General features: G+C 47.7%; 1 protein-coding gene across 5 annotated transcripts in view; it reads right to left on the reverse strand.

Moving 5' to 3' along the window:
- The window catches only part of LOC105687808 (zinc finger homeobox protein 3), a 178,073-nt gene that overhangs the window by 67,090 nt on the left and 97,782 nt on the right, over positions 1-13,201 (reverse strand). For all 5 annotated transcript variants that reach the window (XM_020853417.2, XM_048651183.1, XM_020853414.2 and 2 more), the window contains one exon: positions 1,212-4,826. In XM_020853417.2, the coding sequence (XP_020709076.2) occupies positions 1,212-4,476 (3,265 nt within the window). In that variant the 5' untranslated portion in view covers positions 4,477-4,826. The remainder of the gene's footprint in view (positions 1-1,211; positions 4,827-13,201) is intronic.

Genomic DNA, 13,201 nt, shown 5'->3' on the forward strand with positions numbered 1-13,201 from the left:
GCCACCAAACATTCGGAAACGCGCCGGTTAGTCCTTCCTTCTTTAAGTGTGCTAATAATAAAGTCAAATTATAGATCAATGATACAAAATTACTAATGACCATTTCCTTGAAAATTGAAGACTACACGGAGAGTTCCCTGCGTCCGAGCGTTATTGTCCGAAACCGCATCGGGCGTTCAAGCGTCAGTTGCGAGCCTTTAAGCCTCAAGACGCGAGCGCGTGCGTATCGTTCATTTATTCCTCTTTTTGTTTTTTTTATTAATTTTTTTTTTTTTTCTTCTTCATTTCAGTAGCGTGTCTTCGGCAGGCAGCCCTTACGCACACGCGAACCGAACACCGATTGTCGACCACCCCTCGACATAAGCTCGTACAGGTGGCGCGTATAACGTTTTAAAAACATACCCCTCAAAAAAAAAATACCCTCCTATTCTCATCGGTGAGGAGAACTCACGAACGCGAGGCGTACTTGGATTGCGGCCATATGTCAATAAAATTACCATCGCCGCAAATAATATCATTGCGAAGGATAATCGATCAAATTTTTACTCGTAAAAATTCGACTCGCGACGCAACGTGTAATACCGTTGATTTACCGTGTGAAGTAAAAATTAACGCTCCTACCGCACAAATTCGACTCGTTGGACCGATTTTTGTACGCGACTTTTTTCCTTCTCTTTTCCCCGGTTGTTGGGTTACAACGTTCCTAATTACGCTAATGATTGTCGCTAATTGTCGGGTACACGTAGCGTGCGTACAACACACTTACCACATTACGTTCAAAGTTTCTCAATTGCGCGGTTCCAACAGTGGCTGCGGCTGCTGTTGCTACGAGGTCGAGTACGTTATTTATAAATTAGTGGCAGATACCGTACACGTATAGACATACACGCACCAGAAACGCCAGAGGTTGTAATTTCAAGTGCCAATAATTAACTTCAACTCAAGAAGCAATAACTAATGCGAACTTCTATTAACAGAACTCATTACACGCTATCAGGTTTTACCGATTTCTTTCCCGCTAAATAGAGTTCCGCCTTTTTTACCCCGGTATCATTGAAAAGCGGTGGATCACATCGAGAAAGAGAAAAAAGTCCAAAGACATTCGCTAAGAACAATCGAGGCTCGTGAGGGTATTTTTTGTACTATTATGTTTCTCCTTTTTTTTTTTTTTTTTTTTGTTGTTGTTGTTTTGTTTTTTAATCTGGACTCACCGTTAGTAGCGTTTGCGGCGGTGGGAGTGTTGGGTGCGGTGGGGCTTGGTTGTTGAGCAGGCGGTACGTCCGGGTCGGGAACGACTTGGAAGACATCGCCGATGTCCGTGTGAGGTGCCTCGGTACCTTGTACACCGCTTCTTCTGTGCAACTGGTGCAATTGTTCCATTTGCAGATGCCTTAGCGACCTGACGTGTTGGAGCAACGGTAGTCGATGCCTAGCGCTGAACCCGCAAAGGGCACAGTGGTACAATTTACCCGGTGATGGAGTGTTGGCGCTGGCTTCGAGCAAGTGTCTTAAAAGAAGCGAGGCGGCTTCGTGTCTCGGCGAAGCGGCGTGAAGGGCTAATTTATGCGCGCTATTTGTGTAATAATCACAAGCGTGACATCTTAGCTGTGCGGCACCGGTAGGAGACGCTAAGTATTTCAATTTCCATTCGTTTCTCGGACCACCTTCTTTAACGTGATTAACGTGTTGAAGTCTCTGAAGGTGTTTGTCCGTTTTACAATGCAATTGAAAATTTGCTTTCAGATTTGTTTTGTAGGAACATAATTTGCAGACGAAGTGTCCGGCGACAAGAGCCAGGATTTCACCTTCTCTTGTTCGCGTCCTGTCCGCCGCCAAGTGGTGACCGAGCGCTTCGAGGGAATCTGTCGCGAAACTGTTGCACACGCAGCAATGGTACAAATGCGATGGATCGGGATCCGCTGGCTCCGGAGGAGGCTCCATACTCTCGGGTGATAGACCGACGTCGCCGGCGAGGTTTCCCATCGCCCCCATACTCGTCATGCCGCCCATCAATTCGGGGGGAAGTTGAGGCGGAAGTTGACCGCCGGTCATCATTTGGATGAGCAACGCCTGATTATAGGCCATGTCGGCCAATGCCGCTTCGGCATGTTGCGGTTTGTCGAGACCACCGAGATGCAAAAGTTGTTCCAATTGTTGCTGATGCTGTTGTTGTTGCTGTTGTTGGTGATGATGTTGTTGAGCTTGTTGTTGATGATGGGATTGGAGGGCCGACAGAGTCTGCATGTGCTTAACGTTCTGCTGGAGAACCAGCATATTGTGCGTGTGTTTTTCGCTAGTCATGTGTATCCGTAGATTTCTAGCGACGTTCGTCTCGTAATTGCAAACGTCACAGCGAAACGTAGGTTTCGGTTTACCCTGCTGACTCGTTTGGCTAGCTAAATGCGGACTGTGATTCTGTTGGTGGTGCGGACTCCTCGTCGGCATGGGAGCGTCCTGCGACGACGAGGGGTTACTCGTACTCGTGCCGCCGCCTCCCTGCTGGAGTTCCTGCATATTGTTGAGGTGTTTGTCGCTCTGCATGTGAATGCTGAGGTTACCTTTGGTCGTCGTTGAATAGTTGCACACTTCACACCTGTAAGGTTTATAGCCACAGGTATAAGTTTCACCCCTCGCTAACCTCGGATGTGGTTGTCCGGCTATGCAATAAATGCAGGACGTCTCGCTCTCCGGGTGTTTTTCCTTCATATGAATTTCCAACGTCTCTTGATACTTGTAATGCCAGTTGCATTTCGGACATTTCAGTGTTTTGCAAGAATTACGACTGTGAATTCCAGCGAGGGGACCACCGGGACCGGCCAGGCGACTGCTCGCTAAAATCAACTCGCACTTCGGACATTCGACGCCGCTCGGCCGTCCCTGCATGTGCTCGGGACACACGCCGATCGTCGTACCCGTAAGAAAATTCGGAGGTTGTTGGGTCAAACTGGCGTACGACGAGGGCGAGCCTTTCGTACTAGGCGGTGGCGACGTGTAATGCAGGGCGGTAGCGGGCTCGGTTTTCGCCCAAGCGGCAGCGGTAACTTGGGCACCGGTCCACTGCCCGTGTTGGGACTGTGTCTGGGATGGTTGTTGCTGCGTTTGCTGATGATTGTACATGAGAGAGTGGCTCGTGTGGGATGTGGGCGTCGTCGGGGTGCTAGGCGATGGCCTTTGCTGTTGTTGGGACTGTTGGGGACTGCTGGGTACTCCCGGTGTGGAGGCCGGGGTGCTCGTTGTCGTGGGCGCGTCGTGTTCGCCGAGGGAATCGCTCCTCTGTTGCTGTTGGGAGTGCGACTGACTGGGCGAGGACTGCGAGGAGCACGTCGAGCTCGTCACCGGTTCCAAAAAACTGACGAGGGCTTGCTTACCCCGTCCCACCTCCTGTATTATCGCCGAGGCCGTCGAATGAGATAATACCTGCCTTTCGTCTTCCATCAAGGTGAGCTGATGCTCGGTCTGTGCATGAGCGACGAAACTTTTCGCGTATCCGAAACTGAGTTTACAGATGAAACACATGAGTATCGGTTTAACGGGGACGGATGCCGCGGGAGATGGAGGCGTCGTTACGGGAGGCGGGGGTTGTTTTCCGCCTTCCGCACTTCTATAACTAATCACCCTGTAGCTGTGCATGACGGGTAGGTCCGGATTTTGTTGCAACTGTTGTTGGGACGTCGACCTTTGTTGAAGTGTCTGTTGCTGCTGTTGGTGTTGTTGTTGTTGCTGGTAAGCCTGATGCGCGTAAAGTCTCGAAACATAATACGCGCTCGCTATTTGGGGGAACACCAAGGAATGCGGTACCGACACCCCCCTGCCGTCTACTATACAACCGTCGGGTAGCGAGTGCGAATCGTCTTCGCTCAGCTCACTTTCACCCTCGATTATGTAAGCGGAACCGTCGGGGTTGTAGACGATCTTACCGTCGAACTTTTCAACGTCGCCTCCCGTAGGACTGGGACTCGGACTCGACCCTTGTTGCTGTTGCTGCTGCTGCTGCTGTTGTTGTTGTTGTTCCTGTTGCTGTTGACCAACGGCGACAGCGGTAGTCGTCATCGCGTTCGTGGCAGTGGTGTCGACGACTATCGGTGTCGGTGTGGGTATCGCGTCCCGGGTACAGGGTTCGGTTCCCGAGGGCGGACTCGCTGTCCGGGGGTGATGTGGCTGATGGAGAGCGGCCCCTGCTGCCGGAGGGGACCCACCCCCACGGCCCCCCTCCTCCTCGGGGCTCATCTCCTGCTTCTGTGACGTGAACGAGGAATTTTGAAAATTACTCGCCGCACCACCGGTGGTTAAACCTAGATGCTGGTGCTGGGCTGCTACCAGCTGTTGATATAGCTGATGCTGATGCTGTCCGATAACTCCTGCCGGCGACGTATGCACGCTCTGCTGTTGGGCTTGAGTTTGAATCTGAAGCTGGGAGGGAGGAATGTTGTGGTGTTGAAGGTGGTACTGGGGAGGATGGGGCTCACTGGAGGGCATCACCCCGAGCGGCTCGCGCCAGCCTCACATCACCCGCGGCTTCTGCGCCTGCGCCCTCCTTGGCGTCAATCCTCTGCAACCCGGTCTTACTTTCAATTCGTTAATAAGAACGCCTTCTCCAATGACCGTCGAGCAGCTTTTTCTTCGCCCTTCCTCTTGCTCCCTTCCTTCGGCGGTACCGGCGATTCTACCCCCGCGATTTCTTTCGAAAATCGTCTCTCCACCTCCTCCTCCGTAACTTTTGTCAAACCTTCTTCTAACGCTGCCGCTATCGCTGCACTCACCTCCGAACCTCGACAATGATTCTACTGCTGCTTCTTCTGCTACCCCGACACAACCCCAGGTCTCACCTGAAACATATCAAATAACACCAAATCCTTTACATACCGTACACAGCTAAAGAATTTGACTGACAAGGATTGGATGAACGAAAAAAAAAAAAAAAAACAGAAAACAGAAAAGAAGAGAAACTTTTACGATCGTTTTCCGTCGCATCTCATTGTCGTTCTGAAATAATCCGAGCAAACAACGAGCTCATGGATTCGGTTCTCCGTCGGTTCCTCGGGTTCCCCGTATCCCCGTAGATAGCGGCTGGCTAACGTTGTCGGGACGCGGAAACCTTGCAAGCTGGGCATACATAAGCCGATGTGCCGGTAGTAGTCGCGAACGCGTCATCGCCGAGCAAGGAACAAGGTTCCCTCTGTCCTCGGAACGACGGGTAGGCGGGGAAAATAGGGGGGGACACGTGGAGCCGTTATACCTGAGCCAGGTAAGCACCCGGCTGTGTTTGCGACCCATCAACCAAACTTATCTATCGATTGGGTATCGCTACCTTCCCCTTTACCTTCGGACCCTCCCCTGACTTCCCGGTACATGCGACTCGGAGACTCGCGAGGGTGACCACCGACACGAACGCCGAATACTCTCGACTGTGGACAGGTTTTTTTTTTCCTCCCCCTCCCCCTTCGCCCCCGCCGCCCCCTTCACCCCCCTCTTTTCATGTGCGCGGATACTGTATCTAGTCACGGAGCGGATGAATGCCCGTCTTGTTTGCCGGCGATCACCGAGATACAAAGACCCTGTGAGATTAACTCGCTGTGTAACGTCCGATCGCCAAAAAGCGCGCGAAGAATAAGAGGAATAAAAAAAAAGGGAGAAGAGGAGGGAGAAGAGGAGGGGGACGGAGGGAGACGGAGACGGAGACGGAGAAGAAAGGAAGGTTTGGGGAGGAGAGATGGGGCGATTCGGAATCTCAGGATAGCCGACCGCGCGTCGATCCGCGATGATTTCATAATTGCTTTCCAATTATATACCTACTCCCCGAGCCTTGAAGATCAGCTACACTGTGTTCAGGTTTACCCAAGTAGATATATATTAACTATATAGTAGTACGCCTTAAGAGGCACGTCAGGAATCTAACGGAGAGCAGAAATTTTCTCCAGTAGGTATAGGTATAAAGGTAGGATATAGGTACCGGCGATGGTGATGGTAAAGTTAAAGAAGCGGGGATAAATACGTGGGGGAGTAAGAACGACGCCGTGACGGCCCCGGGCACCGTCTTCTTCTTCTTCTTCCTCAGCTTCGTTCGTTCGTTCGTCCGTCCGTTCGTTCGTTCGTTCGTTCGTTCGTACCTTAGTTCCATCCTTATTTTTACCCTTGCATCGGCTCGGAATGGAAGACAAAGTGCATTACCGAGAGAAGGAAGGATCACCGGCATAGAGAGCTCGATATTCTCGGATGATCCCCGAAGCTCTCCGTCCTCCTCTTCTTCTTCATAATTTTAAATTCTCGGATTCTTCGGTCCTCGGTAATCCAAGCTCGCTATCCCATACCACCACTATCCTACCTCCATCAACGCCAGATTATACCACTTTATAATACGCCGTTAAGCGACGATCGCCTTGCCTGACTGGCCAGGTTCTGCGCGAAACTAACATTTCCACATGCTAATTTTCAGATAAGACGACGAAGACTGATCGCCGGTTACACCGTGCACAACCTCCGTACGCTGTTTTATAGATTCCGAGACAATCGCCGGGTGTAAGAAAAAATAAAAATTCAAATGATCACATGCAATTTTTCAATAAACCCAACCGAAAAAAGAGAGAAAGAGAAAAAAAAAATAGAAGAAGAAATCGTTAATAATCGAGACGAGAGATCGAAATCGGGTTCAAATGAATGGGGGCTGTCCCGATCATGTTTACGCCGCTGAACCATCGGCGGGACTTTGTTGCACAACGTGACCGAGACATCTGCCGAGTTTCACCCAAGGGACAAGCTGTAGGGCCTTTTCTGTCCCATGAAGGGGTCCCCACCTGGCCAAAAACTCGGGGGACTCCACCGGCTTTCCTATTTCTGGCAATAATTTATTATACCCGCCGAACAGACTCTAGAATTTTTTTTTTAAAGGTTACGCGCCGGTGCTGGTGGTACTTGGTACAGCGTTATAAAACCCATACGCGTTACATTGGCTACTTAATTCCTGCGTAAGATCAATTTTTAATTTCTGTTTTTTTTTCAAAGCTTTACTTCACCTCTTCGGGGAATAGTTTGAACAAGCTTATCGAGCTTCGAATCAATCGCGTGATCGGACGTGCGCATCTGTAGCGAGACATTGTTAAGAAAAACCGAATTTTCGAACAAGGTGAGAATTAGCTGGTGGTATCGGATATGCATCGAGATTGAACAATGGAAAGAGAAAAAAAGAAGTGTAGGTATCGAAAGTTAGTCGAAAAGTGCGCAGGTGTTTGACTCGTCTGCCCGTTGGTTGAGTACAAACGACGATTGTGGAACCACCGCATGTTGGGTTTCTAAAGAAAGAGAGAGCAGCGCTCACGGGCGACTTATTGCTTCCCTACTTTGTTCCCCTCTTCGTCTCTTCTTTTTTTTCCGATATAAGCGAACGAGTGATTATCCCAAAATCGGCCCTCATCATTTCTCAACTCTATCCAGCTTCGCGTCTCTTACTCTCCTTCTCTCTTATTCCCCCGTCCGATTCTTTCTCATTGTCCGAATAATCAACGGGCCGACCGGAAACCACATCCCAAAATTTTCTGTACGATCCTCTCGCAGATCAACGTCGTTTACGCGCGTATTCAATGTTTTTCACACCGATCGATCGATCGATATCTCCGCAATCGTCGAAGAGATGAGATAAATCCACACACCCGGTGCGACACGACGTCCTTCTCCCCCCCCCCCCCCCGTCGTCCGTTTCCGGATAATAAAAATTTCCTAAAAAATCGTTCGTCGGCGAGATCGGCGATATTATTGCATGTAACCGGTGTAGTTGACGGTCGTTGTTTGCCGCTCGTAACTTAACGTCTCACAGTGATATTATTGTTGTTATACGCCTCTCCGCGGCTTTCTACTTAATACACACGGCAATCCCGAAGCTATCCACACCTCATCCGACGCCTGACTCCTTACGTTTTACGCTTTACTTCACCGATACCCCATAACGCTGCCTGCCTTCCGATCTTCCACAATACGACGACGCTGCTGCACCGGCTCCATTAATGTAATATAAACCCCCGTAGGCGACTCTCGTATGTGAGCGCACACTTGTTGGTTCGTTATATACAGTAACTATAACAGGACGCCCAGGTCAAAGTAATTAGTCCGACGCGATTTCCGAGCTGTGCAAGCCCCGCTTATAACTTCGTTAACTCTCTACACAAATGTGTATTCTACACGTATCGAGTTACCCGCATTTCGATCCGAAGAGAGCGAGAGAGAGAGAGACGGAGGAGGAGGAGGAAGAGGAGAGATCGGATCGAACGGGAAATCTCGGCGCTCCCTTTTTTCGTATTCTTCTCCTTTTTTTTTTTTTTTTTTTTCTGTCGACAGACGGAAAAGTCTGTCCGAATCTGATTTGTATTATTTCATTTACTCTTTGTTTTTTCTTTTTTTCTTCTCCAACGTCGAACGAGGTGGTAACGGGGCGAGACAAAATCAGAGGTAATGATTCTTTTGGTTCGATTACACGTTTATCGGGGTGAATAAAATGTCGGAGCGTGCATCGCAGATTGCTTATACGAAGAGATGAGAAGATGAGGCTTTCTCACGGTGCGGCATCGGCAGCATTGGGATGAAATTATAAGGGAATGGGTTTAAACTTGATCCACAGAGAGAGAGAGAGAGAGAGAGAGAAGGAGAGGGACGGAAAGACTCTTGAAAAAAACAAAAAAAAGATCCAAAAAAAAAATGAGAAGAGTATAAAGCCCGCTAAGAGTAAACCTTCGATACGCGAGGTGGGAGAGAGGTTGTATACGGTGGTACGGTATGATGATGAAGGAGGGAAGAAATCATACTTAATTGATATCACAAAGAGAGCCTCCTCTTCCTCCTACCTCGTCTCGTCCGCCGCGCTATCCCCGAACACCCAACCAAACCCGACAGCTGCATCATCCTCGTCATAATCACTCGTCTCTTTCACCATTTAAACGCCCGATCAGCTCGCACAGCGAAGGGACGGGGTGGACGAACGAGTAGAGTATACGTGCGCGATACCGCTGAATTCCCAACTGATTTAATACCGTATTTATCATTTTCAAAATAGTGCGGGGATATTTGTTCGGAAACGAATGGAGAGAAAAAAAAAATAAAAAAAAAAAAACAAATATCAAAAAGTAAATCAGCGGGACTCCGTATATACGTATACGTATATAAATATACAAACGTGACTCGAGATCGCGGTTTCAGATGATGCGGCAATTTACCGGTAATGACGAGGACATGCTCTACGACCAGAGGTATTTACCCTGGTTTGCTTGCTCGGCAACGATTCTAGTTGTAAAATATACACTGATGCCGATGCTGATTTAGTCCCTCGGAATTTCAACCGGTGCGCGTGCTGTGGTCATGCATTATACGTATATACATCTTCGCGAGTTTCTCTGGTCCGGTTCACGTGACCCCCGTGCCGTGGAATTTTCAAATTTTGAACAACGCTTCAATCCAGATTCCCACAAGAATTTTTCATCAAATTCCATGTCCTGCCGAGAAGAAGTGGAGAAAAAAAAGTATACGGCCGTATAATTTCGGCTCGTTTATTTTAATTACACCGCGTAAGAACGGTTGGAAAATTGTGGTGCGATTAGTTGTAAAATCGAATGGTTTTTTTTTTTTTTTTCATTTTTTTTCTTATATCGAAACGCGAGGGTTGGAAGGGCTAATCACCGCGTAGCTTCCATCGTATAATATACCCCTCTCTTGTAACACGGTAATTTTTTCCTCCTTTTAGTTTGTCGTAATACTTTTTCCCTCCTTTTTTCCGTTCAAAAACTATTCCAGCCACAAGATCGCGGGGGGCGGCTGGGGGGGGGAAGGGGGGCAGGGGGGCATGGGGGGGGGAGAGGGTGGTTGGGTCGGAGAGAAGTGGGTACGAGAAGTATATACGTGCATAGGTGGTAGCCGCGAGGGTAGCTAGCTAATGACAAAATCAATGCGACATAATTAGAAATGGCGGCTGGCTAACCTCCCCCCCACTATACCATCTGCAACCGAACGACGAGGAACGCTACTTTCTACGGAAATATCGGAACGAGTGATGGTCGTAGCCGAGAATTATTGTAAAAACATCCCTTAATCGGATCGATATTACGGTAGCGCTATACCCTCGGAGCGTATCGATGATACCCCGGTAATGGCGGTTAACGTAAGAGCCACTACGCCGCTGCATTTATTATACCTATCACGATATGACGGTGAAGTAGTTAGAAGCCAGAAGCTAGCGAACGGGCGATCGAGCTTCGCGTGGCTAGGGCTTGCGAGCGAACTGTTACAGACTTGAAGTGCGGAGCTTCGAGAGAGCCGGACAACCTCATTAGCTCAATGGTTGGTAAACATTCCTTGGTTTTATGGGTGGCAGTTTGCAGTACCGCGTGCACAATTCTCAAACCGAGCGTCTCGTCGTTTCACACCGGTATACGGACGGGGGGAGGAGGGGGGTAAAGGGGAGACGCGTCGCTACAGTTGAAGATTATTGCGGTGTACGGAAAAGCCGTTGATCGAAACAACGACCTGCTACACCGATCGCCAACGCCTACCTCGCCCACCCTCCGCATCCTATATGTATAATTAAAATCGATCCCAGCTCGACTCGTATGTCAACGACGGCGGGATACACTCAATTTTACAGTAGTAGAAACCCTTAATATCTCGGGCAATTAATCGAGAGCGAGATACAACGTCGGACGAGGGTTAACGACGATTGATACCATCGTCATCCCCTAGGTTCCGAGCGAACGGATTCGTGCGATAAAAAAAAAAAAAAAAAACTCTTTTCACCGGTCGTTTCGAGGGAGAGAAACAAAAACGATCGAACTCACTACCGAAATTGATTAGCGCATTTTTATTGAATGGGAACAATTTTTGATGACATTTTTGTTCTGCTTTTTCTTGAAAATCGACGCAAAAATTTTCAGCGGAGGAATGTCGCGATAGGAATCGGTAATTAAAAATTTCTGGTCATCGATTCCGCCATCCAAATCCTTTCGCTAACGTTCGAAGTATATGTATAGGTGGTATATCTATGAAGCGAATGAGAGAGATTTTCAAATGAATTCCTTGAGCGGTAAATATTTCCTGGAAGCAGGTGACCTGCGGCTGGCCTTTCGGCAGACAACGAAATTTTGGGACCCTGGAACAGCAGGTCGCGTATAGTTTTTGAACAAAGTTCTCGGCCCAGGTGCGCCGATTTTAGGTATTTCCATGGACACGCACGCACACCGACGCAGCCCCGGTTTCAAATCCCTCGTCATAAAACCAGCCGTGAGCTGGTCACATTGTTGTCGCCTTTTACTAACTACCCACCCGGTCGGTTTACCTTCCCCTATTTTTCTTTTCTTTCCTTATTCTGACCATCTCGTCCCCCAACGTCTCTCCCCGAAAGGCAACAAACCCACCCCACCCACCCCCGCAGAAAAACGTCTTCCTCGATAATGGGGAAAAATATACATTTATATACACGCGCGATTGATGCGTGCCAATTGTGACGGTACCGGTACACGAGTTTTTCAGAAACGTCAATACTGATTTTCTTTCATTTCCTTTACTTTCCTTTCCTTTTTACCTCCGATGCGCCCGGCGCGATTTGTCGTCAACAACCTGCCTCGAAATCCGTGCATTCTTATTCCGGGGGAAAAAGCACGCATAATTCCGTCGCATTGTCCTCCTCCACTTCTCCTACTATTTTTCCTCATTTTTCTTCCCGTGGGATAGCGAAAAAAGGTCGTTGAAAGATTCACGGCTGCTATACACATACAAAAAAAAAAAAGAAAAAAAAGAAAACACTGATCCCGATGTGAAGGGAGCTGCAGAAATGCAAAAGGAATTTTTCCTTTCAGATTATCCCGAGGGGTGCCCCTATCTATTATTGGGCATATATATGTATACAGACGCGGGGTATTCGTACGAAGTTTCTTTGTCTAAAATTATTCCGCGCCAGTTTTTCGGAGAGAGAGAGAGTCTTCCCTCGTTCTTCCGAATCCGCGGTACCGCGTGAAACGACGTTAACCTTTTTTTCCACGCGGTATTCTCACCGTTTCCGGCGAAACAATTAGCGACTATTAAAATACCTATACACGTACACCGGTTCATTAGATACCTACAGATACGGGGGGAAATGTTGGGGGAATCGCCGCGGACCCAGAGTTGGTCAACTGTGTATATAAACGGCGAGATTCACCCTCGGATAAAGTCAAACAAGACCTTAAGAAAGGCTGAAGGCGAGAATAAGAAGGGGGACGCTGTTAGCTACAGGAAATGCCAACATTCCTAGAAACACCCCATATATCCCACAGGACACCGATGCCTCCTCGGATTAGAAAACGTTTACACTTCACGCGCGGTTATCTTGCGGACACCGATGAATACTAGTTTTAACACCCCTGAAAATTAATTGAATTTTTTCTGTTTCCTCAATAAAAATATACGGGGGGATATATAAATAATAATCGAGGAATTCCCCGTCAATTTCCTTCTGAATTTTCTGAGTACAGAAAGCGAGAAAAAATAAATCTTTCGCCCCGTTAGCGTGATTAACTTTATGGCGTATACAACGTTGTAACGTGTGCAAATCAGTGTAAACTTTTCCCTCGACGTCGTAGCGCGCGAAATAAAATCCTTTGGGACGAATGGCTTATAGTCTCCCGTGTGCAAAGGATTAACCGCGGATTATAGGTAAAAACAATACGAAGTTCAAATTTTATGGTATGTATAAAGGTACAGCTCTTCGTACTTGAATATTTCAGTAGGTACAAATAATATGAATTTTATACGATATTTTGTTCCTCGCTGAATCTGCTTTGTTTTGTATACCGATTTTAGGAGAAACGAAAAAAAAAATAAATAAATAGACAAAAAGAGCGACGGGGTATCGGGGTAGGAGAAAAAAAAATTAGGTTTCCCCTATCGTTTTACGCATAAATAAACGGTGCGGATATATGAGCGGAAATAGCAAAATATGGCTTATTACATGTCAATATATTACATAGGCTGATGGAGAAACATGCTAATAAATGGGGATAGGTATATACATACGAGTGAATATCATAGAGTTTCTATACGGTAAGGGAAAAAGGTAAGAAACACGAGAGAAAAAAAAACGAAATAAAAAAAAAAAAAAAATACGAATGAACGAACGAACGAAAAAAGACGGTTTTCCTTCCCATAGGTATATATATATACACCCCATAAACGAACCGTTCCTCCGTACATCCAA

This window comes from Athalia rosae, chromosome 2 (genome assembly GCF_917208135.1).
Source record: "Athalia rosae chromosome 2, iyAthRosa1.1, whole genome shotgun sequence".
In the NCBI taxonomy this organism is placed as follows: domain Eukaryota; kingdom Metazoa; phylum Arthropoda; class Insecta; order Hymenoptera; family Athaliidae; genus Athalia; species Athalia rosae.